A 22,391-nucleotide genomic window follows, 5' to 3' on the forward strand; every position below is an offset into this window, starting at 1 on the left:
AACTAAAAGAGGAACAGTATGGCCTAAAAAGGGGTCATGAGACTTTGGGGTAAATAAAAATACGAATAACCATGATATCAATTAAATAGTTCAAATAGCAGTGAGATGAACATACAAATTTTAGAAGAAAAAATTCAGTGTTTTCCTTACTGACAGTGACATCCACGACCACCGCGTATTTATTATATAATTTGTATTTTTTTTTCCAATAGTTTTTACCGATTTAATATACTTCCTATAATATTGAGAAATTTTATAAATCTTAAGTGAATTATTATATTTTTATAACAAGTAATACGCCGGATGGCGGTCGTCGGTAAATAAAAAATACTACACGCGTTAATTACTATACCGATAAATAAACACTGTTTCTAGTTGTCTACTGTATAATATTTTCCCTTAAATAATTCTCCGATCGTCATTAAATCGCGTACGTATACATTTTATCGACCGTTGTCTGTCGAAAAAACAAGTTCATATTGATAGGCGATGTCAAATAGGTTTATTTTTCGAATACAGACTTGCAAAAATAATACATTCTCTCGCGTACATCATTATAATTACTGTTTTGAAACGCACAATTCAAACGATCACTTCGCGTGCAGCCCGTAAACGATTATTGGACGGCGGCAAATATAATATTATATGATAATAATATGTATAAGTAGGTAAACACGTCGACGCAGACCGATTAAATCTCATGCACACTCGGTATGTGTATATTATAATTTACTGCTACTAAACGTCAATTTACGTGCTGCCTGTGGAGTTACCGTTTTAATTTATGCAGGACGATTCACTGAGTATACTCATCGCCGACTCCCTTTTATTCTTCAATAACGCATTTACTCAAATTCTGATTTTTGGAATTTTTAAGTAGGTACACTACTTTATACCATCCTTTAGAAAAGGATTACTATGCATTTGATGATTTTTTGACAATGTTGATGCGTATTTTTAACGTTAAAAACTTTATAATTCAATAATAAAGATAATAATAACCCTCAGTAATAGATTTATATAAAATATAAAATAATTCTAATATTCAGTCTAGTACTTCCTTGTTATACAAAAACAATCTTTAGACAAAACATATTATAATGAATATTTTCTGACCAAATATATTAATTACTGACTACTGTGATTTTAAACCCTCATATTGTCTCGACAATAAATTACAGACTACACAGTAAACTATATGGTACCAAATTATAGATATTATTTTATTATACTATTATATAATTTAGTTTAGATCTTTCGTATTTATTTATAATACGTATTATGCTTACCTATACAAATACCAACTGCAGGGAGTCTACAATGAAATCATATTTAATGTAAATGTATTATATTTATTAAACTGCCATATTATGCTTGTATAATGTACGAGTATATTGGGAAACCTCTTCGGAATAATATTATGATATTGTTTTATCAGACTCTCGTGTATTTCCCTTGTTTTACCGAGCTTAAGACTTGTTCATAATTAAAATATATAGTTGATATAGTAATTCGATTTCACGCATATCTCATCTAATGATACTCGGTCAATAATTTCCAAACAACGGATATAAATACCTTATACTATATTATAACCATGTATTATACTTGCTCAAATATAGACTAAAGTTTAATTTAAGACTCGAAAGTTTAGTGTAATATATTGTTATAAAGTGCAGGAGCAAAAAATACACCTGAATAACGCGCGTCTGGCTCAGTTCCATGGGCAGCAATGAGGGCGATAAAAAAAATATATGAAATATATCTAACATGGCAAATCGGAAAAAAGCTGGCCAAAGCAAATTGTTATTTAATACTTATACGTACGCATACAAACGCGCTTAAAAAAAAAACCGCTTGTTAGATGCGATTTATGTAATAATAATATTAATAAAACATATTTTCCCTCGTCGAATTTCCCTTCGACAACTCTACCACAAGCACGTCTCACTCTCTCTTGTACCCGATGTCCGAATACCGTCATATATTATACATTATTATATTATATTTGTGACGATTGAAACTGTATCGAACTGCGTAATTCTGCACAACTGCCGCAAGTATACATGTATAATAATACGATAACGACAGTTTGAAAACTACATTGCAAAAAGCGCGTGGCGTTATTTTTTTCATCCCCATACGATTATTACGTTTTTTTTAAAAAAAAAAAAAAAAGTTCAAGGATATTATTTTTCCCCGCTGTTATATACAAAAGGTTTTGCTATCCTTTTGTCGAAATTCTTTTCTTCGTATGTGTATGGAATACAATATGCATTTATCTGACACAATCCCAAGAAGACACCGTCACACACACACAAATCGCAAATATGAGGCTTATGTGATTTTTAAAAGTGGTTAGCTTTATAAAATCCACCTACTATACTTACCTAAGTTAATTAAATTGATGACTACGGTTAAAATTCGTGGTGTATCTATATAAAATAATTATATTATGTTATACATTGCGATAATAAAAGGTACTTAATACCTTTGTACAATCGCTGCTAATTGATTTCACATATAATAAGTGTCTGTATACTTTCAACTAATATCGTACATCGTTTGCCAATCAACATAAAAGATAAACAAAATGTTGAAAAGTGCATACGTTGTACAGCACATATTATAGAACTTTTAATACCACATTTTAGATGGCATAGAAAATTCAATAATAATTTTTAACTGTTATAATATTCACAAGTCTATAAATTATAATAAGTATATAAATAATTACATAATTTAAAAATAAGTTGTCTTATTCGATTACATTTTAAATAATAATAATACACATAGGTACATAATCTATAAAAATCTATGAGTTGGTCACACGTACACTTTAGTTGTTCAATATTATCGTAATACAATATTGTCTATAATATTTTTAAACAGAAATCCCTGTACATAATATTTAAAAATTAAGTATTACGAGCGTTAAATTTTAAGCTGAAAGCTAGGTAAACATGCTACTATATTAGTACTCCTGATCTCTTCTAGTTATATTGTAAAATATGCTAATCGGAAAAAAAGTAATAAAAATGTTTAAAAATGCCAAAATAGCCCAATAAATCAAAAACATCAAAAAATACAAGAAATTGTAAAATAAAATGTTTGAAATTGGATTTTTAAGTGCCTAATTTAAATATTGTGTCAAGGAAGCAATATTTTACTGTAAGTTAAAAATCGTGTATTTTTTTTTACAAATTTACTAATCTGAACCACTCAAATTTCAATAAAGAGTATTTGCAAATTGCAGTCGACTAATAGGTACTCATTTATTTATTTAAAGAAACATTTTTTTTTGTCGTCATGCTATTGTGAATTCGTGTCGGTCACCATATTATTATATTGTTATTGTTATTATTTTTAATGTGAAAAAACGCATGTTTAGGCATGATTGTCGTGTTTTCATTATTACATTCAAGGAAATTGCAATGTAAGAATATTTTCATCGATTTTAATATTTGTATTCAATGCTTGTAAAAAAAAAAAAAAAAATGATTATTAATTATTCTACCGTGTGACACAGATGTCTATACACTAGCGAAATAACTGAAAATGGCTGTTGTAGAACAATAAAGAAGAAACCCTTAATGAACGTACAATATACTATATAACACTCGTATATAAATAATTATCGCGTATTTATAATCGGGACGTAATCAATTAATAAAATCGAATATAATTGCATGTCGTTTCGCAGTGTTTTTTACCATTTGTGTCATAGAGTATAGTGTATACAAACGAGAAAAAAAATAATTAATCGGTTCGCATCGAAACGAAAATTATTTTTAATTCAAAACCATCGTAAAATGTGGCCCAGGCGCTCGTTTTCGTCGGGTATTATTATTATATTGGAAAAAAAATATCTGAAAATATTTTATATTCACAGTGTGGTTTCGAAGAGCGATATAATAAAATATATTATATCATGGCCTGAGACGAAAGTTTTCGAGAGAAAAAAATAACAGCAATAATACTGTAATGAAAATAGAAGTTACAATTTTATTGTATATTCGGTATTAAACCGAGGGCAATCTAAGCGCACCACAGCGGAGGCTGTGGCGGCGTGGAGGATGGTTGTCATTACTTATTACACCGTCTTCACTGCAGTTTCGCAAAAACGTCCAAGAAGTTTCTCTACGCACCTAATCACCTCGGGGATCGACCGAGAAACTTGCAACGCGTATATGAAAAAAAAAAATAATCGGCTGACCTTGACCCATTTAGAACTCGAATACATTATTGGTGTAATTATATAATTTCGTCTGACGTGATCTTGAGCGGAATACGCGCTGTCGGATTGTAAGGTACAAATTATAAGCGCGAATCCTGTAATGCGATACTGTATACAGTAATTAAAGATCGAGGACACAGTTTAAACGTTTCGCTATATTGATTTCAAGATCTTAGTCGGTTTTCGATGTCACAACTACTGTCAACTTTACAAGGAATATTACGAGCAAGTGTATAATATATTATTGTGAGGAAAACTGTAAATCCTATTTTTGTCGGTGACTCGATGTGCTTATTAACAATAATCGCTGTTCAATTAAATCCACGACTCGATTTGTCACGCTGCAAGTCTAGGAATATTGACGGAGACACGGTGCACAGGGCAAACGTCAAATCCTCACCGACGGATTAAATGCGTATTAAAAATTCTTGATATTCCGTTGCGTTTAATATAATCCCCCGAGGTTTTATCCGAACATGGTATGTAATTATACAATTTCAGCGCCCGCGGTTTAATTGACGATGTGTTATGTAATGGCTGGAAATTAGTTTGAGCAACTATTTCGGCGAACGATGTTGTATAAACATTTCAAGTCCGCAGTTTTAAAAACAAAACCTAAGCTGTTTTTGATATTCTTAAGACAGTCATCTCGGAGGATAAAATAACGCAATATTTACTCAAAAACAATAGCTTAATGTATAAACAAATTGCTTTTATTTCGTGAGAAGTTAAAATACATAATATACGCGTATGTCACGTGTACAGTGTTTAATATTGTAACATTTAACATTGTTTAAATTTCATTTAAAATTTAAATCGATATCTAAAAATGTTTTTAGAAATAAAATTATAAATTAACTTGAATTTATACGACGTCCGTACACACAAAAACCGATTATAGTTGTACTTTAAGATGCGTCTTAGTTCCATAGTGTGGAATCCACAAAAACCAGCATGGTTTTTTAAATTATCAAAATTTGATATGAACCATATCTACGCCCGATTGAAATGTATAAAACACCGGAGTTTCGCATTTTTTATCATAAACCTGAAGTTATATCGGTACATAGTGGACTACATTCAAAGTAACTGATTTATAATTTAAAACTTCGGAAAAGTCTTATTATGATATCTTCATGTAAAATCGTATTAAAATCAAATTCTTACCTTCAAAGACATATTTAATCATTGAGTATCGATAAATTCCCCAACATGTTTACGTGAGTTTAGTTAACATTATTGGCCGCATACTATTTTAAGAATATTACATTTTTGTTTTTTATCCCAACTTACAGTGTAATAAGTAGTAATTATTGATATAGATACGCGCTAACTAAACCTATAAAGTATATTATATAAATTTGAATTTAAAAAAGTTTCTAGCGATTTCCATAGTTATGCTTATTGCTTAGTAATTTATATTTTATTATTATGAGGACACCCCTCTCACGTTGTTTCTGTTAATTTTTTTAACGAGTTATAAGCATTTTCTATACTCATAACTCTTTTTAATATTAATATATTGTAAAACCTAACGATAAAACATTGATCATGTTCTAAATTTCCAAATTCGATAATAATTAATAGGTCGATTCACTTTAATATTAAGCTAAGAATACAAAATTAGTTTTTCTCAAGATGGAGAAAACGGGTATGGCATTCTCTTAATTTTTAAGTGTAAAGTTTATATGCTGTTTATAATATAAAGTTTATAAGTGAATTACATACATAACAATGACAACAATAGTAAAATACATTTTTTCGTTAACTTGGCTTCGGCCGCTAAATAAACAAAATTCTTGACTTTACATAATATTATAAATATACCTATGTGTGGGCACTGATTAACACTCTTTTTGATTGTTTAAAGATATATTTATATTTCCTTTTTCATTTTATACTTATATATACAATTCGTCCGGCGGCAGTGAGGGACTATTCATATTTAGTAGCTGTACCTACATATAATGTAGGTATCAATATATATATATGTATTCTCGCAAGCACGATACACGCCCCCGTCGACGTCGACGTCACGAGTGTGTGTGTGTGTGTTAATAATAATAATAACAATATATGTGATTTAATACGAAATTCGAAAATGTCGGAAGTGTATGACATATAATATTATATACATATAAAGAGAGAGAGAGAGACGAATTTTCGTAATACCCCGACGACGAGGCCGCCGCCGCCGGCGACTCAACAATATTATAATACTGTATAGTGTATATTTTTTTTATTTTTTTATTTTTTTTTGTATAAACTCTATGACATATAATATTGCAATATATAAACCACCACGGTGACGACGGCGAGGGGCGAGAGGTTAATTTCAAGAAAATTTTCACGAAAACTGCCGCCCCTTAAAACCGTATAACAATGGAACCCGATAAAGTGTCAAAGATTAAACATAAATCATATCTCAATATACCACACACAAACATACAACCTTCGCATGTATGCCGTGCGCACAATCTACACGGCATATATTATGTTATATATATATATATATATATCCGTTATTGTTGTCCATGGCTAGAACAGAGGTATAAAGAGAGATTGAATAACTGCAGCGGCGTGTTGCAAGTCCCTAACGATATTTGTGTAACACAACATTATTAAATATTATGAGAGCATAATAAAAAACGATTATTGTTTTTTTGTTTAAAAAAAAAAAAATCGTACGTATATATACTGAATGCCTATATTGTTATATTATTTACAATGCTGCGAGCGTGTCGAAACTGATATAAAATTAAAAACTTTGGACCCTTAAAAATAAAACTAAAAACTAAAATCACTATATAATCATTTATAATCAATGTACAGCAATTTGGTAGTATTTTTTTCGATTCCCTCGCTGAATAAATTTGTCTTTTTTACTGTCGCGCCCACCAGGTTTTCTCCCTTTAAAATTATATTATTAACTCGATAAAAATGACGGGCCGGAGCGGGGATTATGCAAATTATTCGTCATTCGTCACCCGCTTTCGGAGAAACGGAAAAGACAAATTCTCCTTTTTAAATAATAATAGCATGCATTATAGATGTATAGCTATTGTATAGCTATAGGTACTTATAGCTAGTGTTTAGTTATTTTCATAAGGCGCGGACGAACGGCCGTTAATTCGGTTCAATCGAAACTCGAAGTTTTTACCGATAAAATTTAATTACCTATGTCGACGACGAGACGCTTTAGCGAAATAGTATTGAAAGTAATAAAAACGATTTTTATAAATATCTACTCAATTTTTGCGCGCTTGTATTTTTTTTTTCTTTCGATAATCGTTTACAATAATTGAATAAGTACAAACAGTACAATAATACGTTTATGCCTACTACCAGGGCAGTCACTGTATAGTAATATATTATGTGTCCTCGAAAAACAACCGAGATAATTAATTAAATACAGTAACCGCCTTGCGTATTTACAAGCGCGCGTTATTTATTTGATTCTCTTAAAGGGCAACAAGTCGAGCTTTTTCACGTTATCAATTATTATAGTCAGGTCATAGATTATTGCGAAATAACAACTAATATGCACTTACTGCAGGTCCATAGTTATCATTAGGGTGCGCGATTTTATATGCATATACTTATAATATTGTCGTCTGTGTGACATAATATGCAGGTTGACAAGAATGCTACTTTGAACTTTTCCTTTTTTTTTTTTTTTTTTTTATTTTTTTATTTTTTTTTGTATAAACTCTATGACATATAATATTGCAATATATAAACCACCACGGTGACGACGGCGAGGGGCGAGAGGTTAATTTCAAGAAAATTTTCACGAAAACTGCCGCCCCTTAAAACCGTATAACAATGGAACCCGATAAAGTGTCAAAGATTAAACATAAATCATATCTCAATATACCACACACAAACATACAACCTTCGCATGTATGCCGTGCGCACAATCTACACGGCATATATTATGTTATATATATATATCCGTTATTGTTGTCCATGGCTAGAACAGAGGTATAAAGAGAGATTGAATAACTGCAGCGGCGTGTTGCAAGTCCCTAACGATATTTGTGTAACACAACATTATTAAATATTATGAGAGCATAATAAAAAACAATTATTGTTTTTTTGTTTAAAAAAAAAAAATATCTTTCGTATATATACTGAATGCCTATATTGTTATATTATTTACAATGCTGCGAGCGTGTCGAAACTGATATAAAATTAAAAACTTTGGACCCTTAAAAATAAAACTAAAAACTAAAATCACTATATAATCATTTATAATCAATGTACAGCAATTTGGTAGTATTTTTTTCGATTCCCTCGCTGAATAAATTTGTCTTTTTTACTGTCGCGCCCACCAGGTTTTCTCCCTTTAAAATTATATTATTAACTCGATAAAAATGACGGGCCGGAGCGGGGATTATGCAAATTATTCGTCATTCGTCACCCGCTTTCGGAGAAACGGAAAAGACAAATTCTCCTTTTTAAATAATAATAGCATGCATTATAGATGTATAGCTATTGTATAGCTATAGGTACTTATAGCTAGTGTTTAGTTATTTTCATAAGGCGCGGACGAACGGCCGTTAATTCGGTTCAATCGAAACTCGAAGTTTTTACCGATAAAATTTAATTACCTATGTCGACGACGAGACGCTTTAGCGAAATAGTATTGAAAGTAATAAAAACGATTTTTATAAATATCTACTCAATTTTTGCGCGCTTGTATTTTTTTTTTCTTTCGATAATCGTTTACAATAATTGAATAAGTACAAACAGTACAATAATACGTTTATGCCTACTACCAGGGCAGTCACTGTATAGTAATATATTATGTGTCCTCGAAAAACAACCGAGATAATTAATTAAATACAGTAACCGCCTTGCGTATTTACAAGCGCGCGTTATTTATTTGATTCTCTTAAAGGGCAACAAGTCGAGCTTTTTCACGTTATCAATTATTATAGTCAGGTCATAGATTATTGCGAAATAACAACTAATATGCACTTACTGCAGGTCCATAGTTATCATTAGGGTGCGCGATTTTATATGCATATACTTATAATATTGTCGTCTGTGTGACATAATATGCAGGTTGACAAGAATGCTACTTTGAACTTTTCCTTTTTTTTTTTTTTACGTTTAATTCTTCATTTAAATGCACCAATACGTTTTCATCATTAAAATTTATTCAATTTGGTCGTAAATTCGTATATTTCACGGCAGTTATTCATAGTCACTATATAAATTCGTATTTTATGAAACTTGCAGCATATCGCAATTTGCAGCTGAAAAAAAATCAAAGCGAGTGTTGTGTGTTATTATTATAGATTTTATAACACAAAATCAATCGTGTACATGTATCTTAAATACACATACCTATAGTACCTATACTGTAAGTCGTATCGAGATTTTTATATTATTAATAATGTATAAATGTTATAATGATAAAGTGTCGTGTGTACAACTCGTGTTGAGAAAAACACACTCGTTTAATATTACGTAGGTACACTGCGACAAAAGCATTTTGTTGATTTCGTCTGTCGCAAACAGGTCAAACAGTTTATTTTCTATAAAGTACTTGCGTCTATATAATATATACTAATATATTATTATACGTTTGCGGGTATAACGATAATGACACGATTAACATAATAATTAACAACGTCAACATATCAACAATATAATAACCAATGCTGTCCGTTAGCATACCCCTTTTTTCAATGCTTGTACAGGGTACATTTTTAAAAGTACATATAAATATGTATACACACACATTGCCACCCTCGTCGCGGGGGAAATTTTCTTTGCGGGTACCTTAGACTGCTCAGTTATTGAATATTGACAAGTGTTGATAATGACTAGTTTTCTAGATTTAAAAAAATATATAATAAATCTCTTGAAATTACCGAATTTGACCGCCCTAATTTGTGAGGGGCGAAGTATTAACCGTCATACCCCCAACCAGCAATCCATAAACGGTATAAACAATTAATAATTCAAATATAACAGTATAAACTATACCTAGTGACGATTACCATTATAAACGATTAAAATAAATGTTTTCGAGCAATAAAATTATGTAATTAATCATTAAAATTTAAAATAACTTTAAGTAGTTTAATAAATATTAATTTATATATTTCTTTTTAATTATCAATTAAATTGTAGTCCATTGGTAGCTGTTGACATAATGATAATAAGATTTATATAGTTCATAAAATTACATTTAATATCTTATTCAATTAGGTTTTTTGTATAACAACAATTTTAAAAATAATGTACCTACAACCTACGTTAAAAAAATATTGTATAAAAATAGCGTACGACTCGGACGTTAACAAACGTTCGTTCACTGTACTAATAAAAAATAATCAATAGAAGGATGCTCATCAAGTATAAAAAATAATATAGGAACTCCCCACCTAATTCGAGCACTGGCTTTACTTTAATAGCGATATTATCTACGATCGGACTTCAATAAAGATAAAATACTTAAATCATAGACTATATGCCTAATGAGTATACATAAATTTCTGGTGATTGGATTTTCGAAAAAAGTTTCCCGCAAAACATCCCTAAGGTCAGAATTAAAATAAAAAGATTTTTATATATTGTTGTTATTGTAACGACTGAGAAAAAATGAATAACATAATCGTATTGATAAAATAGGTGATAATTGATTATCCAGATTTCATTTGTAAGCGATTATAAAATATATTTACAGACATTGCCAATTGACAATAATCCCTGGTATGATCACCTTGTCGGTAAGATACACATAGAGTATAAATGTTTTTAATTTTTTTATAATCGATCAATTGTTTGTTTAATCTGTGTATTTTTCTCAAACTTGTATTCTTTCGATTTCTAATTCAAACATTAATTTTCATTTGATATACCCACATGCTGCATACACATCACTCGTTATCGCCTTTAGCTTGTGTGTATTATTTTATTTCAGATAGAGCAATAATAGTATACGTACTAGCAAATAGAAATTCGTTTTAGATGACATTTAAAAAAAATAATGACTACCTAACCTATCAGTGGGTTAGTTGTCACTGGCGATTTCGATTGCATTTCATATTATTGATTTTTTTTATTACAACGATTGTTTAAAAATGAATAGGTCATAGGACGCGTCACGTTTTTTAATGCACCGTTTTCTTGAGTTAATTATCTAACCAGTCAAAAGACGGGTACGAGTATTTTTATCATAAATAATAAACATTTAGGTGATATTGGGCTATAATATTATTACCTCTGAGACTATTTCGAGCTCAATATAGATGAATTATTACGGCTTACAGTTAAACATGTTTCGAATTTGCACGTTTGGTATTCATAAAAGTCTCGTATAATGATATTTTACAAAATATGTATACATAAATATCCTACGCATTAGCATAAACTATGATAATATATCATTAATATATATTATGGTGATGGTGATCATAATAATATGATGAGTTTAGGGTGCCGCACGAGACACGAGTGCCACACCAGTTATGGGTTAAGTCTCTGGCGAGAGGATGTAACTGTTATTATTATCGTACGAGAAATTGTTTTTTTTTTTTCAATTTGTTTCTGTAAGCGAACGATACTGTACCTACACCTAATATTTTGTTTCGGAATACTAATATCATGACTAATACTAAAGAAAGATGTAATATTAAAAGCTAATTAGAAAAAAAATGATATAATATTTATGACGTGCTTCGATATGGATGATAATCCCGCAACTGCTGTGTTATTATTATTGTAATGTAAATATGTAATAATGATGATAATAATATTATATTACGGTATAATATACGTGTGTGCCTAATCCATAATATTATAATAATATATATTATTACGTAACGAATTGATATTGTCAGTAATGGTTTTTAAACGTGATATTTAGTGATAATAATAGTAGGTAATAAAAAAATAATAATTTTACAAGATCCTCGAAACCGAAACGATATCATTTTAAAATCGCGCGTTTCTCCGAAACTCGAATGTGATACGAATAATTACATTATTATATAATACAAAATATTATACGCGCAGAAATATTCGCCGTAAAATGATTCGGTGCAGGATATTCGAGGAAATCGTATTAATATATTATAATCAAAAATAGACTGCTCTATACACGCGGTCGCGGTGTAGGTACGTGTCCGAATTATTAGCATAATATAATAATATTATACACTATTGACTATATCGTTTTAAGTGTAACAAAACTGCAGCTGCAGCAGGACGCACGCTCGAAAATTCTGTCTATATTATAATATTCGCCCGCCACATGTATCTATATATGAGTACTCGATAATCCCTCAGCGACGACTAGCAAAACCATATTATATATATATTATATTTGTGTATTTTACTTTCGTTTGTTCTGCAAAACTTTCTCGTTTCGTACGTAATATACGCTGCAAAAGCCGATGAAACTACGACAAAGCATTTATTGTCGTCGTCGTCTTCTCTCTATATTATTATATTATTATTATTACATTATTTATATATATATATATATACAGCCTCATCATATATATATATTTAATATAGTTGTCACAGATGGAACCATCGTATCCCGTCCTTATGGCGCTTACATATAATAATACCTCTTTACTGCTTATTATTGTTACGGTTGTAGCAGAGGAATCGCAGGATCAATTTAATTTCGTCCGAGTGTTGGTGGATATCGCTGAAAATATAATTTAACGCTTTGACAGCTTTTTCAAGTTCGTGAAATGTTGAGAATTTGAACGCTCGTTTATGTACATATTATATAATTGGAAGCTTTTTAAACCGTTTTTATCATCACTGCGGCATGTCTCTATATAATATAGCGTACATATAATATGCACTTTCCTACGGTCATAGATATGACATTTTTTTGGAGAGGGCTAAGAAGTCCCCTAATAACACTTGCAAAACAAAAACTAAATAACTGTGTAATATTAATTAATTTAACGAAATACAAAACCGCGGTATTTTAAAAAATAGTTATTGGCCTTATTTTATTACAAAATATATAAAATAATATACAAAATTGTTACTCTTGGTTTTGAAATTTTTCTATTTTTATATCTTTTGATTTTTAATAACTGTGTTCTTAAAAATTATTTATAATTTTTTTTCTGTTTACACAGTGATCCAGTTACGGCGTGGGACAAATCGGCGGGTCACAGAAGTACGACCACATCACACGTTTTGTTACTGACAGCCGTGGCCGCGATAGCATCCACGTTGGCCGCCAATTCGTTGTAATCTTCTATGCGTCTATGTCTATGTCTATATGCTCTATCCACCTGCATCTCTACCGCTACGCCACCGTTGCGCGTCATCACAAAAATCTTCTGTTATGATATTTTTTTTTTGTTTGAAAAACCATTATTATTATCACTATAAATTAAGACCTTACTGACCCCCCCCCCCACCAAAACAAATTCTAGTTTTTCTTAGTTATTACGTAGGTTATACACACTTGTCGAGCTATACCCACATACATTGGTACATCACACCAACATATAAGTACCTACACACAGATCCTTGGTAGAAATTATACTCGTAATACGTAATGCGATATTTTAAATAGTATAATATCACGTTGCAAAGATGAGTTTAATATTATATAACATTTTATTTTCCAAATAGTTAAAAAACACTTTAGAATATACACATAGAAATTGGTGTAGCACGTGCGGAACCGTGGTCTATTATATTATTATTATTATTTATATTAGTTATTATTGTTTTTTTAATTAAAATTATTTTATTATAATAATAACCTATTACTTTTAGCGCTGAACATAAATTATAAACTATATTATTATTATTATAAAATATTGAATTGTACATATATATTATATATTAATATGCATTAAAATCGTGTTCTCGCTTATTTTATTAGTCAACATAGATTTTTTTTTATACAAAATATAAAGAAATAATTTATTTACTAAACGTCTGTCATCACGCGTAAAATCGTCGTACAAAACGATACTCGGGAAATAAACTATTTAATAATATTATATAGGTACATACAAATAATTAATATTACAGATATTTTAAGATTTATAAATGTATTTTAATTCGTATCTACATGTATAAATATGAAAAGAAACTATTGTACTTAAAACATAATAATATTATATTATATACCTATACACCTATTCGTTAAAACCGCGTACTCGTTATTGTTTCGTACATACCAACAAAAATACATCTAATACGCAAACATCCTCGTCGGGCACCGTACCACCCATTACGAGCTTAATTACCAAAATTGTTTTTTTCCTTTCTATATTATATTACGTTTATATATTATGTCTATATAAATTATATTATGTACAAGAATTATTATTATTATTATTATTATCATTGCGACAGTTATACATAATATTCACGTAGGTAAAACACTAATTATTATAATATATTATATATCTTCCATAATACTATAATATACCTATTTTATATATTATGTATAAGCTATCTAGATATACGGTATTTTCATATTTATATAAACGTAGGTACACTCAAACCGTTTTAGACATTTTAGTCAAATATACAAATAAAATAATTTATTGCGATTAAGAAGTCAACGAATTATTGTTAACCCGGCATGTATATGTTTTTGTTTTTACTCCTGGGTAAAAAAAAGATCCTATATAGTGATCCTATTCATCAGCTAGTCGTATAGCCACTCGTGTTCAGAGTTATTGTGCCATTGGGTGCATATAGGTTATCCCCCCTTTTACTACCTCAGAGGATGAATTTTTAAAAATCCTTTCTCATCCAGTATTTACATTATGAAACTAAGCTACTGTCCCATTTCATATTATACACATAGGTCATAGTTTCTGCGGTTACGGCTTTTAGGCGTAAGGTGTTGATGAATCAACGAGTAGGGACAATGGCGACTATTACACATCTAAAACGGTGCTCAAGCACCTCTTTCATGGATAATTAAATGAAAAATGAAAAACCAGATTAAAATAAACTTTAAATATCGGTAAGGGTACTGTCTGTACTAAGTTTTTTTTAAGTGATCACCTGTACAATCTTTCGAGGTAGCCGTTACTGTCATCCGGGTTGTCACGCCCCAGAGACCCTATAGGTATTTTATACAACACTTGCACTCTACCTGTCACGTAACCGGCTACAGCAAACGTGAATATAGATAACCAGTAAACATAATAGTTCAATTCTCACGAATACCATCGATTTTCTTTCCACATTATTTTATCCGTGTATCCTGTGATGACAGTTAATTTTAATTTATTTTTATTTAGTTTAATTTTATTAAGTATTATTATTACATAAGTTTTAGTTTTATTCAGGACTGCTAAATTTCCACACCACCCTAGGGGTATTAGCATAGGCGTGTTTTTTTATAGTGGTATCGCCAGGAGCCATATTCCACTTATACTTACCTTGTCTGCGGCACTGAATACTTGTCTCTGGTCTGTTCGTCAAAGTAACTATTCTGAAGTCAGCTTCACTGCAGAAATGTCGGACGCGCCGCTGATCATAATTATGTTATTATTTCATCATTTTAATTAGTTTACAATGTAAAATAATGTGTTAGTTAATCATATATGTTGAATAACAACAAATAACTAACACCACCGTTAATCTTGCAGTGTTCTCATACAAATCGATGTGTCACACTACTTTTTTTTTAGTCGGCGATTCGAGCGTCAAAAACACAAGCTCAAAAACGATGTGACGTCTCGATTCGTATGCGAATTTCGCAAAAAATACAATTAGAACGTTTATTTTTAGATAATATTCTAAAAATAACTAAAAGAAACCCAGATTTTGAAGACAGAAAAAAAATTTAAAAAAATCTTCATTGGTTCATCACAGTGAGTAAGCGTATAATAATGTCCTCATTCATTTCAGAAACATCCTGTATAAAACTCTAGAATTAATTTCCAGGATTCGAGCTTGTAATCCATTAGGTATATGTTTCTCGCATAATTGTCGCACCGTTATAATATGATTGGCCAACAAGGTTATTTTTCCAGTCCAAATTATTCCCTTCCATCACTGATTTAAATTGTTCAAAAAGTGCTTCCCCTGTAGTATTTGATGACTCGGTTAACGCTAACAATCTTTCATGAATTTTTCCATCAAAACTGTATCTGACAATGAACGAAAGCTGCTTTTTATGAGATACATCAAATGTCGAGTCAATACTCAATACATGTACTAAAAAGTTTAGCAGTATTAATTTGTGATTTAATTACTGGTAACACATATTCAGCTACAGATTCAATAAGTAAGTTTTGTCTTTCCCATGAAATAAAAGAATGTTCTTTTCAAACATGGTAAAATAGATAAACAACTTGAACTTATTTTAATTTTCAGTGAGGCCATAATATGAGTTTCACATACTTCATGATTGACTATGGACTATGTCCATTTTTTTAATAACCATTTTTCCAGTAGTTGAAGCCATTCTTAATCCAAGCACCATTTGATTTGACACTATAAAGAATACAATACAAACAAAATATTTTGTCAAGCTTTGAAGAATAAGTCAGCCATTCCCGATTTACAAAGCTATTGTCAATTAATTTTCTTGTGTACCAAGAGCTATGAAAACTTCTGTTGTAAGTATTTTTGGGAAAAATTTTGTTTTCTAATTTATATTTATTTGGCTGACAAGGACCTAACTTTAGAACCATATTTCGTAACTCTGGAGTCCATGATTTAATTTTAATGAACCTAGCAGGATCATTATTAAAAACAGTATTTTCCTCAAATAACTTATTTTGAACTGTTAAAGTTATAATCTGAAAAATTCAAACAATTGTAATTTGAAATATTTTTATGGTACATATTTTAAAACCTATATTAAATTTATTATTCTCTGAATCCATTGATATAATATTATTACAAATAATTGTATTTATATGATTATACAATTTAACATTCTCTATTTCTCTGTACAATTTGATTTAACATATTAAAAAAATGTATTATGAAACAATGGAACTGCAGTGTTATAAAATAATAATTTTAATTTATTAGTGTTTTTATAAATAAAAAAATAAATTAATTATTGCTATGCAAAGTATGAAGAATTATTCTAAATATTCTAGAATAATTATAAGTTATAGTATACATATTTAGTTTGAAAAAAAAAAATTTGATTTATTTTTAACTAATTATTGTTTTTAAAATTAAAGATATATTAATACTATGCAAGGTTTCAAGAATTATTTACCTTAGTTTTATCTAACTAAACTTCATCATTATCATTCTGAAAAGATGGATCATTTATTCCAGTTTTAACTTGATCTACTAGAATTTCCTAGACAAAATGAATAAATATTTAGAAAAAAATTTAAAATAATTATATTATGTCGAATAACATAATACACATATACTACTATACTAAAATATGGCCACCTTATGGCTTATTTTTTATAAGTTCAAATTAATAATATATATTTTTTAGTTTGAAAATTAAAACATATTGACTTTTTTAAAATTAAATATATTGATGCCTTGCAAGTTTTAATGTTTTAAGAATTATTTACCTCAATTTTATCTGGTTGAGTGTTGTGCAGAATCATCATACTCTAAAGATTCATCATTTATTCCAGTTTTAACTTTATCTACTAGAATTTCCTAGACAAAATTAAGATATTTAGAAAAAAATTTAAAAAAATTATATTATGTAGAATATAGTACTATACTACACTTGTACACTTAATTGCTTATAACTTAACTACTTAAGTAGAGACAGGAATTTTATGCACTATAAATGTGGCTAATATGCAAAGCAAAAGGGCAAAACTATGCTGAAATATGCATCATCAATTTATAATACTTTAAACTTTAAAAAAAAAACCAATAGTAATTATTTCATTGTATTTTTGTTTTGATCATGAACTATCATTTTAATAAGAAAATTACTAAACTAAGTAAACTTTATTATTTACAAAATATAAAAATAATATGCACTTACAAAAAATATGCCTTAACCCTCCAAATATGCAATGATATGCAAAATTAAATTGGTTGATGGAATCAATATCAAATTTTCATATTGATGCATACATTCAGTATATATAGTGACATTCAGTGATATACAGATACAGTATAAAAATATTCTGTCAGACAATAGTCAGTTTCACTACTGCAAATCTTGGGAAATACATGATAAATAATTCTTTTTTTAATTTAAATTAATTTTTATAAATAGTTCATGTTTATTTTTGGTCATGCTTATTTTTTGCTTTTTTTAAAAAAAAATATGCTTCTTTTTTGCATTTTTAACACAATTGTATGCTTTTTTGTTGCTTATTATGCTTTAAAATCTGAGCCCTATTTATAATATATATTAGGTATGAAGTTATAATAAATTAATAGTATTTTCATGTATTTAGAGTGGAGAAAAAAACTATTTTAGTCATATAAATCCCCTCAAATAAATTCTAAATATAGGTTATCCATTTCGACTAGTGAAATATAAAAAGTAATACAGTACTAAATTTATGAACAATATAAAACATATATTATTAAAAATTAACTTTTTTTTACAAAAAATAGATGTTATAATATTATATACTAATCAATAGTAAATTTAAACATAAAAAATTGTTAACTGTATAATAGCTGTAGGGTAGGCAGTCTAGTATTTTTAATTATTACAGAGTCAAATATCGTGATTTACACAATTTTTACAAAAGTATAATTTATATAATTATTTTACACATTTAAATAATTTCAAAATCAATAATAAAACTGTATACTGTATAGTACTAAAATAGTAATACAGCTTAGTTATTGAAAGTATAGTTAATATTTTTCACAAAAAAAAAAAACAACATTGTATAAAGTACCTGTACTATAATATTACTATATATTATATATCTTACAACCAAAGAAACCTTTTAAAATAGTTCTTAGATTTTGAATAAAAATTGAATAAAAGGTCATACAAATTTTTGATTATTATTCAATGATAATGTAATACGAGGAGCATAAACAAAATATTTTTTATGTTTGAGTATCATCTAGATCAGTGGTTCCAATCAGTTTGTATCCGCGCACCACCTAGAATCTAAAATCTAGATTTAATTAGGACTACGGACCACTTTGGGTTTTGGTTTGTTTAACCACTACACTAAAAATATAATTTTTCCAATATTACACGGATCAGTATCGGCGTCGGTTCGCAGACTAGCGGTTTAGAACCACTGATCTAGATCATTAGTCTAACAACCTTCAACAAAATAAATACAACTTGTACAAGATAACACTAAGATATAATTTGCATTAATGATCAGCAATTTAAAGGGAACTTTTTTTAGTTTAAACCTTTTTCAATGATAAAAATATTGTTAAATGATAATTGTATAAAAGTGAACAGCCACAGTTTACAACTGAAAGTTAGTGTGCTATAGTGCTCAGTTGTGTTCTAATGTGCTGGCAGTACTATTCTCCCATTGTACATCTGACCACTGACTTGAACACGAACAACGACAATTGCCATTTAAACTAGATGTGGCTTCTATCAGTTCGTGTTCTTGTACAGATTTATTGATTCGCGTGTCTAACAACATGACATTCATGGTCTCTTCCAGGATACGTGTCTCTGGAAAATCCACCTGTAATCAATCCAACAAATTATTGTTTAGCTTTTGTACACTGGTAATTAAAAAAAAAAAGGCAATAGTATAAATATAAGCTTAACCTTTGTATGTTTTTTATCTGTAGCATATACTATTGAAGTGCAACACACTTCAGCAACTTTTTTTACAGCTCCCCCAGGACCATAAAACGTCCAACAGCAAATTTCATTTGATCCAATAACATCTTTAATGAATAGACCACGTTCTTTATGTTTTTCTGCCAGTTTATCAAACAGTTCAATGTTTTTCAATAGATTATCGTCAGATGCCCTGTTGTATAACAAATTCATCATAATCAATCCCATGGATTTTTATTAAAATATAGTAATACACAAACATACCCTGTATAAGAATATTTGTTGTTGTGACGATTAATTGCAAATTTCACCACCGGCTAATTGAAAAAGATTTTAAAATTATGTAGGTTACATGCAAATAATATGTAAAAACATATTTTGAACAAGCGAAATGAAAAAATACCTTCGATGATACTGATATCAGTTTCTGGGCTTCATTCTGGGATGTTATCAATGTGACCCATGTTATGTTTGTATTCCGGTTTCTTTTCTTCTGTAACGCCTGTTCGCATGCATCGTGCAGTTCTGAGATGCCGTAATATTTGGTTTCGGCTAGTATTTCTGATATTTCAACGCACGTTTCGGGTAATGGTACAGAACCGTCTCGCAGGAAATTGAGTATGGTGCCAAAATGTTTTCCACAACGATCAATAAACACCCAACCTTTCAATAATAAAAAAAAAAAAACAAATAAATAAACAAATAAATCAGTAAAGCTAATAATGGCCCACGAATCACACAATTAATTAATAATTTAACAACAACTGCAATAAGTACCTTCCGATTCTAATGTTTCAGCATTTTGTGCCACTTCTGACAATACCATATCGCGTAGCTTTGAGTCGAGTTTTGAAAGCGTTGTCACAGTCGTATAAAACAACGACCCACCGATGTTCAACTTGACATAATTGGAGATTTCCGATTTTGGTTCGTTCGCCGCCGTAGCACCCATCGTTACACGGTCACACGAACAGGCGATCTAACTATTACTAATTACTATATTATGAATTACGATATTTGAGGATTGACGAAGAACGGAAGAAATTCATTTTAACAGTTTCAACTTGAAACTTTCAAGTTTGTGAATAATTGTTGTTATTATAAATTATAATCGTGTGATGTTATCAGTTATATTATGATTATTATTAGTGAATCAGTGTTATTATTTTTATCGTGCCGTCGTGAATTCGTGATAAGAGAACTGACTGAATTTGACATTTTTGTACTCACTGTAGACTAGTCAGGTCCTGATTTATGCAAGTGCAGATGGAGCACTCAGCAGTTAGCACTTGCACTTGTCACTTTTATACAATTATCATATAACAATATTTTTATCATTGAAAAAGGTTTAAACTAAAAAAAGTTCCCTTTAAATTTCTGATCATTAATGCAAATTATATCTTAGTGTTACTTGTACAAGTTGTATTTATTTTGTTGAAGGTTGTTAGACTAATGATCTAGATCAGTGGTTCTAAACCGCTAGTCTGCGAACCGACGTCGATACTGATCCATGTAATATTGGAAAAATTATATTTCTAGTGTAGTGGTTAAATAAACCAAAACCCAAAGTGGTCCGTAGTCCTAATTAAATCTAGATATTAGATTCTAGGTGGTGCGCGGATACAAACTGGTTGGAATCACTGATCTAGATGATACTCAAACATAAAAAATATTTAGTTATGTTCCTCGTATTACATTAATAATGAATAATAATCAAAAATTTGTATGCCTTTTTTATTCAAAATCTAAGAACTATTTTAAAAGGTTTCTTTGGTTGTTAGATATATAGTATATAGTAATATTATAGTACAGGTACTTTATACAATGTTGTTTTTTTTTTTTTTTTTTTGTGAAAAATATTAACTATACTTTCAATAACAGCTCTATTACTATTTTAGAACTATACAGTATACAGTTTTATTATTGATTTTGAAATTATTTAAATGTGTAAAATAATTATATAAATATTATACTTTTGTAAAAATTGTATAAATCAAGATTAATTTGTACTTAACAATACAGTTTTTTCATGCGTCACATTATTCGTTGTCGAGTACATAATTGTAGGAGTAGTGTTCACGGTTACACATATAATATTAAAACATGTACTGAGATAATGCATATTTATTATTCATAAATGCAGGTATAGATATTATTGGCATGCAGTTTGTATGCCAAAAACTTTTAAACTGCTTAAATTTTTGCACTTTACACCTCTATAATTATTATTAAAAACTTAACACAGTGGCAACAACTCAGACACTGACATAATACTATGATAGGAAAAGGTCTGACCATAAACACTGGTTGGGACCATCAGAATGCAATGTATTGTCTAATGTACAATTATCATACTTGATTTACAGTGACCAGTTTTTTTAAGCATATTATACAAAGATGCATTGAACAATAAAAACCAAATTATACAGAAAGTAAAGGTATTACATGATA

At 29.5% G+C, this 22,391-nt stretch overlaps 2 protein-coding genes across 2 annotated transcripts in view; one reads left to right on the top strand and one right to left on the bottom strand.

Moving 5' to 3' along the window:
* LOC114120636 (superoxide dismutase [Cu-Zn]) overlaps window positions 1-13,646 on the top strand; it is an 83,273-nt gene extending 69,627 nt beyond the window's left edge. The window contains exon 5 of the mRNA XM_050197127.1: window positions 13,363-13,646. Within this exon, the coding sequence (XP_050053084.1) occupies window positions 13,363-13,480 (118 nt within the window). The 3' untranslated portion in view covers window positions 13,481-13,646. The remainder of the gene's footprint in view (window positions 1-13,362) is intronic.
* A 5,744-nt stretch (window positions 13,647-19,390) lies between these two features.
* Window positions 19,391-21,077, bottom strand: LOC114120635 (BTB/POZ domain-containing adapter for CUL3-mediated RhoA degradation protein 3-like). The gene is made up of 5 exons (XM_027982601.2): window positions 20,718-21,077; window positions 20,344-20,603; window positions 20,205-20,257; window positions 19,926-20,133; window positions 19,391-19,839 (listed from the first exon to the last, which is right to left on the bottom strand). The coding sequence occupies exons 1-5, from the start codon at window positions 20,890-20,892 to the stop codon at window positions 19,639-19,641; spliced, it is 897 nt and encodes a 298-aa protein (XP_027838402.2). The 5' UTR covers window positions 20,893-21,077; the 3' UTR covers window positions 19,391-19,638.
* Between the last annotated feature and the right edge of the window lie 1,314 nt (window positions 21,078-22,391).

This window comes from Aphis gossypii, chromosome 1 (genome assembly GCF_020184175.1).
Source record: "Aphis gossypii isolate Hap1 chromosome 1, ASM2018417v2, whole genome shotgun sequence".
Classification (NCBI taxonomy): Eukaryota; Metazoa; Arthropoda; class Insecta; order Hemiptera; family Aphididae; genus Aphis; species Aphis gossypii.